Source organism: Aquarana catesbeiana, linkage group LG05 (assembly GCF_042186555.1).
Source record: "Aquarana catesbeiana isolate 2022-GZ linkage group LG05, ASM4218655v1, whole genome shotgun sequence".
NCBI classification, from domain to species: Eukaryota; Metazoa; Chordata; class Amphibia; order Anura; family Ranidae; genus Aquarana; species Aquarana catesbeiana.
In genome coordinates this window covers 251,402,514-251,420,676 of record NC_133328.1, presented here as the reverse complement: position 1 = coordinate 251,420,676, position 18,163 = coordinate 251,402,514, and the positions used below count along the sequence as shown (strand labels likewise).

At 43.3% G+C, this 18,163-nt stretch overlaps 1 protein-coding gene across 1 annotated transcript in view; it reads left to right on the top strand.

The window, feature by feature from the left end:
- The window catches only part of TRIO (trio Rho guanine nucleotide exchange factor), a gene marked incomplete in the record, with an annotated part of 1,361,655 nt that overhangs the window by 1,171,478 nt on the left and 172,014 nt on the right, over positions 1–18,163 (top strand). Inside the window, 2 exon segments of the mRNA XM_073630705.1 lie at positions 13,815–13,884; positions 15,852–15,941. Coding sequence (XP_073486806.1) covers positions 13,815–13,884; positions 15,852–15,941 — 160 coding nt within the window.

Sequence of the window (18,163 nt, the reverse complement as noted above, 5' to 3'; positions counted from 1 at the left end):
GTGAACTAGAGAAGTCTTATACCCTGATGAGTTTCCAGACCACACATTAAGCTGATTCTGATGTCAGCCAGGCAAATGGCAACTGTGGTTTATTCATCAAAAGACTCTCCTTCTTGATTGGCTGAGGTACAGACAGCGGCGCCATTGGCTTCCGCTGCTGTCAGTCAATCAGGAGAGAGGGGGCGGGGCCAAACCGTGGTTCCGTTTCTGAATGGACACAGAGCTGTGGCTCGGCTCGGGTGCCCCATAGCAAGCTGCTTGTTGTGGGGGCACTCGACAGGAGGAAGGGGCCAGAAGTGCCAGCAAAGGGACCCGAGAAGAGGAGGATCCAGGAGGAACCATTTCACAGGTAAGTATAACATGTTTGTAAAGTCTCTTTTTTTTATTTAAAAATAACAATCACTTTAAGTTATTTCTTTATTTATGAGACCATCCTAAACCTTCCCCTGTCATCAAGGGGAGCCTGCTAAGGAATACAGGCCTGAGGGTCCCAGGAATGATAAAAAATTGTGGAAAGGGAGACCAGTCTACTGTGTAAATTGGAAATATGTGTATTTAACATTATAACGGTAAATGTGGAATCCTAAGAGGCACTACATACAGTATAAGCCCTTTTGTATCATTCAAGTCCTTTGGGAGTGGGCAAGAGACTCCACATGCATACAGGCCCAATGTCTTAAGGCACCAAACACAATAAATTCTGTCTAGCAGAAAGATGGTGAATGATAATTTGATAATTTTCTCTACTGACTGCCACTGTAATGGTACATTTCTCCACTAACCACTACTTTTTTCATGGGGCCACTCCACTGAATATCACTGCAACATTGCAACAAATTCAAAAACTGTCACTGTACCAGCAAGCTTCTCCAATCATCCCACTGCAAGAATATGCTTTTCCACTCACTGTTGCTGCAGTGGCATGTTTCTCTACTGACCACCACTGTACCAATGTGCTTTTCCATTGTCTGCATCTGAACAAATGCACTTCTATACTGACCACCATTGCAGTAGCATTCTTCTCCGCTAACCTGGGCTTTACCAACATGTTTCTCAATGGATGGTAAGTGTGCCATTATACTTTCCCATTTATTGCAACTCTCCACTGACCAACACTGTAGTGGCACCCTTTTACATTAATAGATCAATGTACATTTGCCAGCACACCACAGATCTTCAAGTAATGCTTAAAGGTTTAATTCATAGTGATCACATGCCGATGGAAGAGTGCAACATTTTGTGACCATGCAGGCTCCCTTCGTCAGGCATGTGATGAGGGGTCCCGTTTGTATGTATAGTACATTGATCAGTGAAATTTCCCAGTCTCCAGCTCGCTGTTGCTGCAGCACCCATTATCCTTTAGCCCACTCCAGGAACATGTGCAGTGTGATAATTGACATTCTTTTCCAGTGACAGCCACTATACCAGTGCAGTTCCCAAATGGACTACCATTGTTTGTGGTATATGCTACACAGTGTACTATAAAGTGCTGCATTATGTACATTGTGCTGTACATTACATTTTCTGACTTCTGAACTTGGTATGTAGGTCTATAGTCTGGTTGAAAAAAAAAACACAAGTCCATCCAGTTTAACCAATAGAAGGGAAAAATAAATTATATAATCCTATATACACATCCTATACCCATAGTTGATCCAGAGGAAGGCCACAAAGCCCTAATAAACCATGATCCAATTTGTTCCAGAAAAATTTCTTCCTGATCCCCCAAGAGGCATTCGGCTATTCCCTTGATCAACGTTACCTATAAATATCAGTATCCAGTTAAATTATGTGCATCTGGGAAAGAATCCAGGCCTTTTTTAAAACAATCTATTGAGCTTGCCAAAACAAGCTCTTGAGGTAGTCTGTTCCACATTTCCACAGCTCTTACTGAAGAAATCTTTTTTGTATTTGGTCAGTGTTGACTGAGAGAGTGAAGTTCCACTTTAATCTCTTCTCAGAGAATAAATTCAATTCAGCTAGTCTTTTCTCATAGCTGAACTCCTCCATGCCTCTTATCAGTTTGGTTGCCCTTCTCTGCACATTTACATTTTCCAGTTCCCCAATATCCTTTTTGTGAACTGTTGCCCAAAACTGAACTGTATATTCTAGAGGAGGTCTTACTGTTGATATGTTTCTCTCTCTCTGGAGTCCATACCTCTCAATACAAGAAAGGATTTTGCTCACTTTGCTGCAGCTTGGCATTGCATGCTATTATTAGACCCTATTATTAGCCAGTTTTCTACCCATTTACAAACGGATTTTTCCAAGCCTGTAGACTACCTTGCCCGTTAGCCATGTGTGAGGATTTGTGTTAAATCCTTTTGCAAAATCTAAATATACTATACCCACAGTCACTCCTTTGTCTAAGGTTTTGCTTACCTCCTCATAAAAAGAAATCAGATTTGTTTGACAACTTTTGTCTTTCATGAATCCATGCTGTCTGTTGCTTAAAATATTTTTCTTTATTGTACATCATGGGACACAGAGCCACAGTAATTACTGTCTGGGTTATATAGGCACCTTTAGGTGATGGACACTGGCACACCCTAAACAGTTAGTTCAATTCCTCATATAACCCCTCCCCTTACCGGGAGTACCTCAGTTTTTTTGCCAGTGTCTTAGGTGTTGGTCACGAGTAAAGATGTGCTGTGCTGAGCTCTGCTATAATATTCCTTACTGGGGCAATCAATGCAACCGGGTCCATTCAAAGCGTCTTTCTTTATCGTACATCACAGAGCACCATAATAATGACTATCTGGGTTATATGCTACCTTTGGGTGATTGGACACTGACAACCAATAGTAAGAAGGTTCCTCCCATATAACCTCTCCCACACGGGAAGTACCTTAGTTTTTTGCCAGTGTCTTGAAGGTGATGGTCACGGCTGTTGAAGCTCTTCAAATCCTTCAGTGATGTCCCAGTGAGGATGTTATTGATCTATTCGGATGGCAAGAAAGCTAAAGTGGATGGTATCTGAGCCTCGGTTCAAGAACAAGGTTTTGCCTGTAATGTGTCCTTTATGACGCTGGACCCTTGTTAATGGTATTCCTGGTCTATTACTTGCCCAAAGGAACCAGAAGGGTGCCTTACAGGTCCAAGGGTGTGGACCCCAAATTAAGAGGGACCCGGTCCTTGAAGGTCCTCAGAGGTGCTACCCGCCGTGATGGGGAAGATTGGGCCTGTCTCAGGCCCTGCAGCATGGACCCGTGAGTACTCCCTCTGGGATGCCTAAAAAAAACTTGTTGTTCCCTCTAAATCATGTTTTTAGGTCCTAAAGTTGCGTGTGCCTTGTGGCCCACTGTGTCTGAGGTTATAGAAGACAGCCGGCGGTGTGCACTCATGCGGGTGTTTCCCGCGTGTATATGCCGCGTGCGTCTGGACTCCTGGAGCGCGCGGTTGGGACACATAGGTCTGGGGCACGTGAATTGGACAGTTGCAACAAGTTTGAAGGGTCTTTGTATAAGGCTGTGATAGCTGCTATACTCTGGATTTCAGCCATATAGCTCAGAGGGAGTACTTTTATTCCTCAACTCTTGTAAGCAATGTCTTCCAGAAGACGAGGTACGGGGAGCAGGACAAGTCCAGGGTTTAAAGTACCTCCTTCAAAAACAGGAGGTCAACCTCAGGTTGCTACAGCCTCAGTCTCCCCTGAAGGACCTGCAGCATTTGGCCTGGCTGAGCTATTGCATTTGTCAGGCGTAGTGGCCACTACCAATGTCCCTGCCTCGGCCTATGTTACTAAGGATGACTTAGCATCACCCCTAGCTGGCCTTGAGGGCAAAATAAGCGGGTATGATTGCCACAGTAAAGCAGGGAGGCAAGAAGCGACATAGATCTCCCTCTCCTGAGCCTAGCCCCAGTGGAGAGTCACTTGAGCGCCTGGACTCTCTTAGCCAGATGGGTCCATGTCATCTGGATCCAGAGTGGGCAGAGGATTTGGAGGAAGTGGCCATAAAGGATAAAGAGGAAGGAGAGGCTGAAGACTCCTCGGCAGAGGATTCAGGTTCTGAGGAACCAATTTCGGCCTCCCAATCCCAAAAATTGTTTATCCAGTCTCTAGCTGAAATGGTAAGAGCTGGGTTTAAGTTACGCCCGATGCAGGGGCCTGGACTCTCCTGTTCTACTTTAGGGTCCTTGCGACCTGGGCAAGATTCCCCGGCGTTCCCTTTGCATCCATTATTAGAGCAGGTGATTTACGCTGACTGGGACCACCCGGACAGGATATACTTGCCTCCTTTGTATAACCTATGGAGGAAAAATTTAGGAAGACGTTGGATACACCTTTTGGTTGATGCTGCCATTTCTTCAGCGAATAAAAGCTTAACCTGTCCAGTGGATAATGGTGTTGACCCTTTGCGGTGGCTGGGTCAGCAGTACAGCCGGCAGTTTTGGCTATCGGTATTTGCCAGTCCCTGAAGGACTGTTTTTAAGAGGTTGGTTAGGAACCTACCTTTTGAGGAGGAATCTTCCGACGAATTGTCAGAACTTCCTCGCGCTTTGTTTTGCTGTAGACACATTAAAGGACTCGATCCAGCAGATTTCTCGTTTTGCGCTACTTTCAATTCATATGCGCAGATTCTTGTGGTTAAAGAACTGGTCCGCCGAGACGCCATGCAAAAGGCTGCTCGCGGCTTTTCCTTTTCATGGAGAGCGCCTATTTGGAGAGGATCTGGATAAATATATCCAAAAGATCTCAGGAGGAAAGAGCTCCTTGCTTCCTGTTAAAGAAGGAATAAGCAGCCTTCCTTTAAGATTCCCAACGCTCCAGGGCCAAGTGCTTCTTCTCCCAAGCTGTATCGACGGCCTCAGCCGCCTAGTTTTAAAAAACCTCAGGGTCAAAAAAGACCCTGAACCCAAAAGCCAGCCAAGTCCAGTTCCAAGTCTACCTTGTGAAGGGGCGCCCCACTCTTACGGGTGGGGGGTAGGCTTTGGCTGTTTTCAGATGCTTGGGGGGAAACTGGTTCAGGACAGGTGGGTCATTTCAACTATAACACAAGGTTACAAAATAGAGTTCTGTTAATTTCCCCCAACTCCGGTTTCTGGTATCCAGAATTCTGTCACATCCAGAGAAAAAGAAATGCCTGTTCCTGGCTTTAGAGCATTTGGAAAAGCAAGGGGTAATTGTCAGGGTTCCGTGATTCAAGGGGTTCTACTCGAACCTTTTCACAGTGCCGAAGCCGACCTCAAGTCCCTCAACTGCTTTCTAAACGTCCGGTCCTTCCGTATGGAATCGGTCCGTTCGGTAATCGCATCCTTGAAAAAAGGGGATTACTTAGCATCCATAGACATCAAGGATGCGTACCTGCATGTACCGATCTTCGGTCCACAAAAAAAGATTTCTGCATTTTGCAGTAGAGGGGTGTAATTTCCAATTTGTGGCATTGCCATTCGGTCTAGCCACGGCCCCTCGGGTCTTCACAAAGATTCTGGCCCCGGTATTGGCATTCCTAAGGTCCCAAAAGATCTCAGTGATAGGATATCTGGGCAATCTTCTGTTAAAGGACCAATCTTGCTCCTTCCTAGTCGAAAATGTTACAACGGTTCGTTTTCTGAAGTTCCTAGGCTGGATTCTGAATGTGGACAAATCGTCCCTCCATCCGGCGTAGGTCTTGATATATCTGGGCTTGATCCTGGACACCACTCAAGAAAAGGTATTTTTACTGCCCTTAAAGGTCAACTCCATAGTGGAGCTGGTCCTAAAAGTCAAAGGAGTAGAGAGGCCTTCGATTCAACTGTGCATGAGGTTGCTGGGCAAGATGGTGTCGTCTTTCAGCGCAGTTCCCTATGCGCAGTTTCACTCCAGGTTGTTCCAGAAAAATATTCTGAAGGCCTGGGACAAGACTGTTCAAGCCTTGGATCGTCCCATGTCTCTATCCCCACAGGTACAATGGGACCTCTCTTGGTCGAAAACCAGCAACTTGATGGGCGGAAAATGGTTTCCGCCTGTAACCTGGAAGGTGGTAACTACGGACGCCAGTCGTCTCGGCTGGGGGGCAGTCCTGGAAGAGACATCCGTACAGGGAATATGGTCCCAAGCAGAAAAGACCTTGCCCATCAATCTGCTGGAAATTCGTGCAGCTCGCTTGTCTCCTATTCTGCACATCCAGATTGCGGGGTCTTCCTGTCCGAGTCCAGTCCGACAACTCCACGGTGGTGGCATACATCAACCACCAAGGAGGCACCCGGAGCCAGGCGGCCCAAAAGGAGGTAAATCATATATTAACTTTTACAGAGAGGCATGTGCAGTTTCTTTCAGCGGTCTTTATTCCGGGTGTGGACAGTTGGCGGGCAGACTACCTAAGTCACCAGCAATTGTTACCGGGGGAGTGGTCCTTCATCAAGGGGGTAATGCACTTAAGGCTGCCGGTTAAGCCACCCTTATGGCCCTGGGACCTGAACTTGGTGCTATCAGCTCTACAGAGTCGAACTTTTGGAACCTATTAAGCATATTCCTTTTATCCTATTGTCTAGGAAATTGGTCTTTTTGGTGGCCATAACCTCAGCTAGAAGGGTGTCAGAGTTGTTCTTGTGAAGAACCTTTTTTATTTTTACATCGGGGACAAGGTGGTCATGCGCCCCCATCCGTATTTTTTGCCTAAAGTGGTTTCCAATTTAAATTTGAATCAGGTTATTTTACCTTCCTTTTTTCCAAACCCTAAGTCTAGGGAAGAAAGGTCGCTTCACTCACTGGATGTGGTGAGAGCGATCAAGGTTTACTTAAGGATGTCAGCTCCTTTTCGGAAAACGGACTCCCTTTTTGTCCTGCCGGAGGGTCCTAAAAAGGGACAGGCAGCGACTAGTTCAACTATCTCTAGGTGGATTTGCCAGGTCATTGCCTGTAACACTTCTCTTTTTAGAGAGGTGGACCTCACGATCCAGTATTTGTTTTTTTCAGCCATATTCCTGGCGGGGTGGCTTTTACAGGCCCAGGGCTGTGGATCTCCCGATTAAAAAAAAAGGGGGGCCCCAGTCCCTGAAGGTTTTCTAAACGGAGCCCACCGTGAGAGGTGAAGATTGGGTCTGTTACCACAGAATCCTGCAGCTGGATAAGGTAAGGGAGATTCCTGAGGATTTTTTCTAATTCTTGTGGGCTTTCTCCTTTATAGTAAATGTTTGCTATGCCTATAGTCACCACCGGGGGCATTTAAGAGCACGTAACTGTTCCATGCTTGTTAGTCTCGCCTCTGTGTCTCAGGCTGAACGCTTCACCGGCCCAAAGCTCCAGGTAAAATTGTGGGAAAGGGGGGTTTTCTTCTCCAGAAATGTCCCCCCACATGGATAGCTTCCTCCAGGCGGGGGAGCATGGCGCTAGACGGCGGTGTCCCATGCTGCTCCCCCCGCCATTACAGGGGTCCTCCTTTGGCAGCTTCCTCCTCTACTCCTCCACCCAGTCCTCCACCAGTCCTTCTCCATGTGGTCGGGCAGGATCAGAGCCCGCCTCGTGCGTGAAATCACTCTATTTTAAAATAGATGGGGAGGGCTTGGTGGGTGGTCGGAGGAAGGAGGGGGCGGGGCTTAGCGGCATTGGCACGAATTGAACATCCACAACACAGGCTGAATAGCTATAAAATGCACCTTTTTCAGGTGCGTACAGCTAGGAGGGACACAGAGGGGATGGGGGGGGGGGCGGGGGCATGTGAGTTGGTGACACAGGCTTTTCCCAGGCACATTTACTTTAAGCATTAGGCCGAGCTTAATAGCAGCGGCAGTTGCTGGACTATTGCTCAGCAGTGGGTGCATTTTTTTGGTGGTACCTCTGCGTTGTGCTCGGCACTATGACCAGAAAGAGGTGGTTCAAATGCTGCAAAGACCAAGGACACAAAGGGGTCGCCCTCAGGTCCTAAGGACCCTCCCTCTGCAGCACCATCCCGTACTAAGGAGGCTGGTCAGAGTGAGCCATCAGGATCATCAGGGGCTGCAACTGCTTCCAACACTTCAGCCCCTGTCTATATAACTGAGCAGGTTTTCTCCTCAGCTATGAGTGGCTTAGAGGAAAGATTAGTGGCTTTAATCACGTCTTCACAGAGTACAAGAAAAGGCATTAGGTCCCCTTCTACCACCCAGGATACCCAAACGGAGAAACTGTGGGAGGGGGAAGATGAATCCCCCTCAGGGGACCATGAATAGGCTGATTAAAACATATAACATAGATTGATGCGCTCTGATACAAAGTTCAATCAATGTGAGAAAATAATTTTTTGTGCTAAAAAAAAAATGTGAAAAAAATTGCTACCAAATCGCTAAAAAATCGCATATATATAAAATCGCAAATATATGAAAAAATCGCAAATATTTAAAACCGCCTTCCTCCAGTTATACAAATCCACTGGAAGTGGTGCGAAATCTCCAAAGTAAACTAAGCAACAATTGTGTATAGATATACTAAAAATGCATTTGCAAATAGTAATCAATCCAAATTAGTGCCAATAAATAAATAAATTAGATATATTCCCTGTGATAAGTGTTGAATCCTCCATAATAAAAAATAAATAAATTATATGCTTATAAAGGTGCAATATATATACAATTGATGAGTATAAATAGGGCCAATAGAATCTGATTAAATATAGATGATTAAATTCATGAGATAGGATAAGTAACAGGCGACAGTTCAATCCTCAGTAATCTGGGATATCTGGATTCCTGCAGTAGGCTAGCCTTGATTTTTTTATTATGGAGGATTCAACACTTATCACAGGGAATATATCTAATTTATTTATTTATTGGCACTAATTTGGATTGATTACTATTTGCAAACGCATTTTTAGTATATCTATACACAATGGTTGCTTAGTTTACTTTGCAGATATCGCACCACTTCCAGTGGATTTGTATAACTGGAGGAACACAGTTTTAAATATTTGCGATTTTTTCATATATTTGCGATTTTATATATATGCGATTTTTTTTAGCGATTTGGTAGCAATTTTTTTTCACATTGGTTTTTTAGCATAAAAAATTATTTTCTCACATTGATTGAACTTTGTATCAGAGCGCATCAATCTATGTTATATGTTTTAATTTTTAGGGGATTCTGACCACTATATAATTGATAGCAGCTTGATATCATTGTCAATCTAACAATTTTTATTTAATTAATTGCACGTGCATTCACATACATTTGATTTACACTTATTTGATTGTATATGTCACGCTAGAACATTATTGCGCTTGGTGTTTTTGTTTATTTACATGAATAGGCTGATGATTCCTCTTCTGAGGAGTCAAGTGGGGAAGGATCTTCTTCAGCTTCACATGCTGAGAAGTTGCTGGTACATTTTCTTACTGAAATGGTCAGCTCCACATTTTAGCTACCTTTAATGGAGTCGGTTGAAGAGACCACTTCCTGTTTGGTTTCACTAAAGCCTCCTCAAGCCTTGCGTGCCTTTCCTGTCCATTCATTACTAGAAAAGCTTATGTATTCTGAGTGGGATCACCCAGATAAGCACTTTTTCCCTCCTAAAAAGTTTTTAACACTTTATCCTATGGAGGAAACATTTACTAAGATGTGGAGTATACCAGCAATTGACACTGCTATATCCTCTGTGAATAAAAATTTGATTTGTCTGGTTGACAATGCGCAAATGCTTAGGGATCCAACTGATAAAAAATTGGAATTCCTGTTAAACATATTTTCCCTGGCAGGTTCAGTGGCGCAACCTGCAGTGGCGGCAATTGGGGTATGTCAGTCCTTGAGAGACCAGTTGAAACAGGTACTCAAGGTGGTCCCTGAACAGCAAGCCCAGGAATTAGCTGAGCTACCAGCGGTTTTGTGCTTTGCAATTGACGCAATTAGCGATTCTATTCTTCAAACCTCTCTCCTTACGCTTGGGTTGGTGCATATGCAAAGAATCTTATGGTTGAAAGGTTGGACAGCCGAAGCGCCATGCAAAAAGCTCCTGGCTGGTTTTCCTTTCCGTGGTGAAAAGCTGTTTGGGGAGGATTTGGACAAATATATCCAAAGAATATCAAGTGGGAAAAGTACCCTTTTGCCAGTTAAGAAAAAGAGTAAACGCCCCTCATTTAAACGGCTCTTCCTCCAGTGCAAGGGGCATCAGCCTCCACCGTCGGGTTCAAGAGGTAAACCTCAGGGTCAATTCCAAGGACAAAAGAGGTCCTAGGGAAAGAAACCCGCAAGACAGAATGCTCTTTATGAAGGGGCGCCCCCGCTCGAGTAGGGGAAAGACTTCCGCAGTTCTCAAAGGTCTGGCAGGAAGAATGTCGGGACAGATGGGTGGTCTTCACAATAGCTCTAGGTTACAAACTAGAATTCCGAGAATCCCATCTCCTCGTTTCCTCAGGTCAAATGTCCCCAAAGATCCATAGCAAGAGAAGTCTCTCTTTCTAGCGTTAGACTGACTTTTGTCACAAAAGGTGATCATGGTGGTCCCCGTGAAAGACCAGGGGTCAGGGTTTTATTCAAACCTTACCAAAACCAAATGGGGATGTCAGACCCATTCTAGATCTGAAAGATCTAAACCGGTTCCTGAAAATTCGCTCTTTTCGCATGGAATCAATTCAATCAGTAGTCTCCATCCTACGAGGGGGAGAGCTTCTGGCATCAATCGACATCAAGGATGCATACCTGCATGTACCTATTTTCCCCACTCACCAGAAGTATCTGCGTTTCGAAGTAGAAAAACTTCATTTTCAGTTTGTAGCCTTGCCTTTCGGTCTAGCTACTGCACCTCGGGAGTTTACAAAACTTCTGGCTCTTCCTCTGGCCAAATTAAGGACTCAAGGTATAACAATAATTGCATACCTGGACAACCTGCTCTTAATAGACCAGTCGGTAGTCCGCTTGGATCAAAGTATAGTCACCATAATCAACTACCTGGAATACCTAGGTTGGGTTATCAACCTAGAAAAATCTTCTTTAAAGCCAGTAAGAAGATTGGAGTACTTGGGTCTGGTCATAGATACAGCCCAAAAGAAGGTGTTTTTACCCCAGACAAAGATCAGGGCCATAAAGGATCTGGTCCAAGGGGTCAGGGCAAAGAAAGGTCCTTCCATTTGCCTTTGTAGATGGTTATTGGGGAAGGTAGTGGCTTCATTCAAAGCAGTTCCCTATGCTCAGTTTCATTTGAGATTGCTGCAAAACAGTATCCTATCGGCCTGGAACAAAAAGATTCAGGCACTAGATTTTCCAATGCGTTTGTCGCCAAAAGTAAGCCAGACCCTCAGTTGGTGGAGGATATCCGAGAATCTGCAGAAGGGGAAATCCTTCTTACCGGTTAGCTGGAAGGTGGTAACAACAGATGCCAGCCTGTCAGGTTGGGGAGCAGTCCTGGAAGAAGCGTCTGTCCAAGGGAAATGGTCCAGAACTGAAAAGACCTTGCCCATCAACATTCTAGAGATTCTGGCAGCGCGTCTAGCCCTAAAGGCCTGGACATTCAGGTTGCAGAATTCTCCTGTCAGGATTCAATCTGACAATGCCACAGCAGTGGCTTATATCAATCACCAAGGGGGCACCAGAAGTTAGGCAGCCCAGGCAGAGGTAAACCATATCCTAACCCGGGCAGAAGAACATGTGCCGTGCATTTCGGTAATCTTTATTCCAGAGAACTGGCAGGCAGACTACCTAAGTCGCCAGTAGTTGTTCCCGGGGGAATGGTCCCTTCACCCTGATACCTTCCTGACTATATGCCAACGATGGGGGATCCTGGATTGTAGATCTGTTTGCGTCCAGGTTCAATAACAAAGTCGACAACTTTGTGTCAAGAACAAGGGATCCACTCACATGCAGAACAGATGTGTTGGTGACTCCGTGGGGTCAGTTCTCACTGATTTATGCATTCCCTCCTATTCTGCTGCTACCTCGACTTCTTCGCAGGATCCAGCGGGAAAGAAAATCGGTAGTTCTTTGGTCCAAGCGTGGCCCAGAAAATCTTGGTATGCAGAAATAGTAAAGATGGCGGTAGGAAACCCATGGACCCTACCACCACTTCCAGACCTGCTATCGCAGGGACCAGTGTTCCATCCTACTTTACAAATGCTAAGTTTAACGGTTTGGCTATTGAAACTCACATTCTTTCAGGCTCAGTGATACCTACCTTGATTAATGCAAGGAAGCCAGCTTCCAGAGTCATTTATTATAGAGTCTGGAAGGCATATGTTTCTTGGTGTGAATCCGGGGGTTGGCATCCTAGGAAGTATGTCATAGGTAGAATTCTTGCCTTTCTGCAAATGGGGCTAGAGATAAAGCTGGCCTTGAGTACTATCAAGGGCCAGATCTTGGCCTCAGTGTTGTTTCAATTTCCGCTGGCTTCGCATTCTTTGATCCGAAGCTTTATACAGGGGGTAACGCGGCTTAATCCTCCGGTTAAAGCACCCCTGAACCCTTGGAACCCCTGTGCAGCGACGGACCTGTCAGAGCGCCGCTCTCCCCTATGGGGGATCGGGTGATGACGGACCGTAGAGTCCGTCGTCACCCGATCCGATAAAGGATGGAAAAGTAGGTTTTTCCTCCGTTACACTTTTTCGGATCGGAGCGGGTCGGATGTCAGCGGACATGTCACTGCTGACATCCGACGCTCCATAGACCTCCATGGAGTGTCCATTCAGGTCCGCCTAAAAAACTGACAGGCGGACCTGAACGGACAGTCCGTGTGAAATAGCCCTTAATGTATCATCTCCTAGATTGTAAGCTCTAATTCCTCCTGTATTGAATTGTCTTGTAACTGTACTGTCAGCCTTCATGTTGTAAAGCGCTGCTCAAACTGTTGGCAATATATAAATCTTGTATAATAATAATAGTTTCCAACAGGTTGATGCATTTCCTAGATGATCCTTTTTTTATAGTTCAAAAGCCTTATAAACCTTGTGGGTAAAACAGATGATCAGAAAAATTATGGGAAATAATGCAGTTGAATCATAAAGATTTTCATATGAGCAGAGGGGTGAAAAGAAAGGCGTAAGCCGGGCCTCTCATTTATCTTTGTGTTGTGGATGTAAGGTATCAAGGTACAACATTGTACCGGTTTTGAATTTAGTATTATTTTGTGTCCGATTGCTTTGCTGCCTCCACCGTTTACTATCTTTACACTTCTTGCTCTGTTGTAATATTTCCTCTGTAATCAGTACTTCCTTGGGTCAGACCTATAGTGCATGATGCATAAGTGTGGCCCTAATTTCTGTGGTTTAGGGGGCATTGTTGTTGTTTCCTGTTCTGGCTGGTTAAACTGATTTAAATAATATTATTTGTTATATTTTATCTTTTTCAATATATGTGTTACTGTATATGATGGGCATCGCCATACTATTTATTTTTAAATTGATATGTATTCTGTTGTTGCCTACTAAGGTAAGACTGGCCATAGGGGCAGAGCAAGTTATGTTGGGCTGCTGGCCCTAGGGTGAGATATTTCACCATTTAAATGTTAGTCAGAGAGTCAGAGTGAGACCCACAGTCAGTGACGCATTGTGGACACTATGTAGCTACCTTGCTACACTTTTAAACATGTGACCATGGCATCTGGCAGGGGAAGTCTTCTGGCACAGAATTCCTTTGTGGCTCTTCTATATCATGTGCCGAGAGCTTCAAATGAATCTGTTGCTAAAAGAAATGAAAAGGTGTGTCGCAATAAATCTAATCCTTTTGGGAATACCCACGTTTTCTATTATATCTAATTTGGGCTGCACTATCACAATGTGTATGAAACACTTTCTTCAGCCACAAGAAACTGTCTCTACTATACTTCTATTGAATTTGACCCCCCACCCCCTTCCAGCAAGCTGTTTCTTTCAACTGAATATCACTAGAGCCAGGGAAGAAATGTTACATACCTAAAATGCATATTCTTTGTTCTCAGGTTCTTTTTGGGAGAGCTAGAGAAATGTTTGCAAGACCCAGAAAGGCTGCCAGTGTTATTTGTGAAGCATGTAAGTACTTAAACCATTTGCTTTTTGCATGATTGTTTTCTTTTAAACTGACACCAGATGATAATGTGTTTTGCTTATTATAATTCAATAAGTGTTTGTCGAATAAACAAATATTTTGATCTAAGGGGCACCTAAGTATTCATATTTTGGATGGAGATTTGATTGTCTTAAAAAGCTTGATTGCTATACACTAATTTATGGAAATACTAAAGCTATACTGACTGGTACAAGCCTGCCAAATCTCACAAAACACCCTGCGTATGTTATTCTAGGTTTCTGGGCTCCACATGGAGGGTGGAGGTGACAACTAATTTACTTATCCAGCTGTTACATGTGTCAGAAATTACAATGAACACAACAAAGCCCAGCCTAGGGGCAGCCTCCTTAATCCTTATTCTTGGAGAATACTCATGAAGGTTACCAGCCTGACAGGCTGATAAGTTATTGATGCCTTGCTGGTGCTGGGGATTTGGTACAGGCAAAATTCTGTGTCTCATAACATTTTGGAGATCTAAGCTGTTTGGTTGCCTCTACTTCGACCTAGCAGCTGGAAAGTTATCTAATCTAGATTCAGTTGGATTATATTATGTCAAAGCCTGGATTAGGGGAAGGGGTCCTACGTCAGAGGTTTTTCAAGACATGTGTTGCAGGTAGGCCAGATGTGGACTTTTTAGTCTCCAGGTTTACTCAGTTTGGACAGTTTAGTTTCCGGGTACAGCAATCCTCTTGCAAATGCATGGTACAGTATGTTCTGGTACTTCATAGGATCAGAACAGTCAGATCTGTGTCCTTTAACTCTTTCCTTATCTGCTTTTCTGGATTCAGATAGAAGGCATTCCGGTGATAGTTTTCGCTGCAGTTTGGTCCAGTACAATGTGTTCGCTTAGAAACGCATCTAAATGTTTTATCTATACACTTCTCCAACATCACTAACTACGAAAAGGAGTTCCACATTCTTACCACCACAACAGTAAAGAATTCTTTATGCAGTTAATGATTGAACTGCTTCTTGTCCAACTTCATTGTGTGGCCATGTGTCTTTTATAAGAGAACTAAGATTTTTAAAAAATTCTCCCAGCACTAGAGTCGCCATTTTAGGATGTGTATATTGCTATCATATCCCCCTAAAGCATTGCTTCTCCAGGGAGAATAAGTTTAATGTTTGTAGTTCCTCATAACTGAGTTCCACCAGCCCCCTTATTAGCTTTGTTGCTCTTCTCGGGACTCTCTCCAGTTCAAGGAACTACTTATAACAACCTCTATATCGTTTATGAATAAATTAAACACAATTGGTCCTAGGACAGAGCTGGGGCACCCTGCTCACAACCATGTCATCAAAGCCAAAAGACCCCAATTTGTAAATTAATCATTTGTGGGGTGCTGTATCAAATAACTTAGCGAAACCTAGATACACAGACCTTCCTCTATCCAAATTACAGCACCGCTCCTCGTAGAATGTTAAAAGGTTGGTCTGCTAAGAATCTCTCTTACAATTCATTAAGCTTTCCTTAACATTTAGGAACAATGGTCTGGCTATATGGCTTAGTTCTTCAGTTTATTATCCGTTTCCACATTGTTTTTTTTATTATTTCTGGCCTATTTCTATTAATCTGAACGATCTTGATTTTTTTTTAACTTTGTGAACTTCCCCACACATTTACTACATTGAATTCTGTGACATGTATCCATTATGCCTTACAGACACTGCTGTGTCACAGAATTCACAGAGCCTGCCTTCTGAACTGCATATCTGCTGAGAGGAGTTGTTTCTTGAGACACATTTAGTACAGGAATCACAGCTTGCAGTCAGCAAAACATGGCCAGCAGATACAACGTGAATGGAGATTGATTTTTCAAATAAGCTTATCAGTTTGTATTGCTATTACAATGCTAATGTTATAAAATTAAAGTTTTATGCTGTGATCACAGAACATTTCAATCTTTGCTACTTTTTTTTTTCTTTACAGGAGAGAAGGCTACATATGTATATTGTTTACTGTCAAAATAAACCAAAGTCAGAACATATTGTTGCAGAATATATTGACACGTATTTTGAGGTAAATATAATATTGTGCACAACATGTGCTTTAGGCCTAACCCAAAATGCTAATTTTGCTTTTCATCTCTTAAAATGGATCAGTACTCTAATCAACAGTCTTGTACACATTTACAAATATATCCTTTGTGATGGCTTAAGTATCTTGCTTTCCTTTTAAAATCTCTTTAAAAAAAAATGATTATGAGGTTACTGATGACTGAAATAAGAAAAAAAATAATCTCATTCACTGAGTCAGAAGTCAAAATTTACTTTAAAACTGAGCATGCTGTACTTGTTTATAAAACTAACCCATAGTGTAAAACTTAGATGGACCATCTCGCTAGAAACATTATTTAAAAGAAAATGCATTGAGTAAAACTGGCCATACACTACAACATTTTTGAACAAACCTTTGTACAAACATACATATCAAAATTCTTAGTATTTTCTAAAGCATCGTTCAGAAGTATTTCAACATTTTGTTTGATTTTAACATTCTGTTTTAGAATTATGGGCTTTCCTGAACAAAAACCACATTCCCTGTTAAAAAATAAAATAAATAAAATTGCTTGAGAATAATTTTCCATCTTTCTCTTTCGAATTTTCTCAGTACTGCAGTTAGAAACGAATATTGATTTGACACCATCCGCTATTACAAGATCAAACAGAAGTTCCTAAAACATCAAATTTAAAACAAAATTCTACAATTGCATGTCCAGCTTAAGCGTATTTCTTCCAAACAATGGTTTCAGCTGTAACTCTTTCTGCTTGTGCAAAAATAACATTCATAAATATAGTTTAATACTTTGTTCTATCAGCCAAAAATAGATCTTCTTGAAGTGATACTAAAGTCTCATTTTTTAAAAATAAAAAACATGTCATACCTGCTCTGTGCAGTGGTTTTGCCCATCGCAGTCCAGATCCTTCTTTTCTCAGGTCCCTCTTCGGTGCTCTTGGTCCCTCCCTCCTGTTTAGTGCCCCCACAGCAAGCACCTTGTGTCAATTCAGACACAGAGCTGTGGCCTGGCCCCGCCCCCTCTCTCTCCTCATTGGCTCACTGACTGACAGCAGCTGGAGCCAGTGGCGCTTTGCTGCTGTCTCAGCCAATGAGGAGGGAGAGTCCCAGAAAGTCTAGTCTCCCGTGCACATTGCTGCATCGAGATCAGGCTCAGGTAAGTATTAGGGGGACTGAGGGGGACTTCTGCACACACAAGGCTTTTTGTCTTAATGCATAGAATGCATTGAGATAAAAAACCTTCTGCCTTTGCAACCACTTTAACTTGTTCTGCCGTTTACAGTAGGGATGAGCTTCGAGTTTGAGTCGAACTCATGTTCGACTCGAACATGGGCTGTTCGCAAGTTCGCCGAACAGCGAACAATTTGGGGTGTTTGCGGCAAATTCGAATGCCGCGGAACACCCTTTAAAGTCTATGGGAGAAATCAAAAGTGCTAATTTTTAAGGCCTATATGCATGGTATTGTCATAAAAAGTGTTTGGGGACCTGGGTCCTGCCCCAGGGGACATGTATCAATGCAAAAAAAAGTTTTAAAAACGGCCGTTTTTTCTGGAGCAGTGATTTTAATAATGCTTAAAGTGAAACAATAAAAGTGTAATATCCCTTTAAATTTCGTAGCTGGGGGGTGTCTATAGTATGCCTGTAAAGGGGTGCATGTTTCCCCTGTTTAGAACAGTCTGACAGCAAAATAACATTTCAAAGGAAAAATTACCTGAAGGGCCTGGTATGGAATTTAGGGGGATCCCCCACGTCATTTTTTTTTTTTTTTTAATTTTGGCCGGGGTTCCCCTTAATATCCATACCAGACCTGAAGGGCCTGGTATGGAATTTAGGGGGGGCCCCCACGTCATTTTTTTTTTTAAATTTTGGTTCGGGGTTCCCCTGTGGGGAATTCCCATGCCGTTTTTATCAATGAACTTCTATGTGTATTGTCGGACCGGCAATGCATTAATAGCCGCGAGTATTTTTAAATGAGTTTTTTTCCTTTGAAATGTCATTTTGCTGTCAGACTGTTCTAAACACGGGAAACATGCGCCCTTTTACAGGCATACTATAGACACCCCCCAGGTACGAAATTTAAAGGGATATTACACTTTTATTGTTTCACTTTAAGCATTATTAAAATCACCGCTCCCGAAAAAACGGCCGTTTTTAAAACTTTTTTTTGCATTGATCCATGTCCCCTGGGGCAGGACCCAGGTCCCCGAACACTTTTTATGACAATA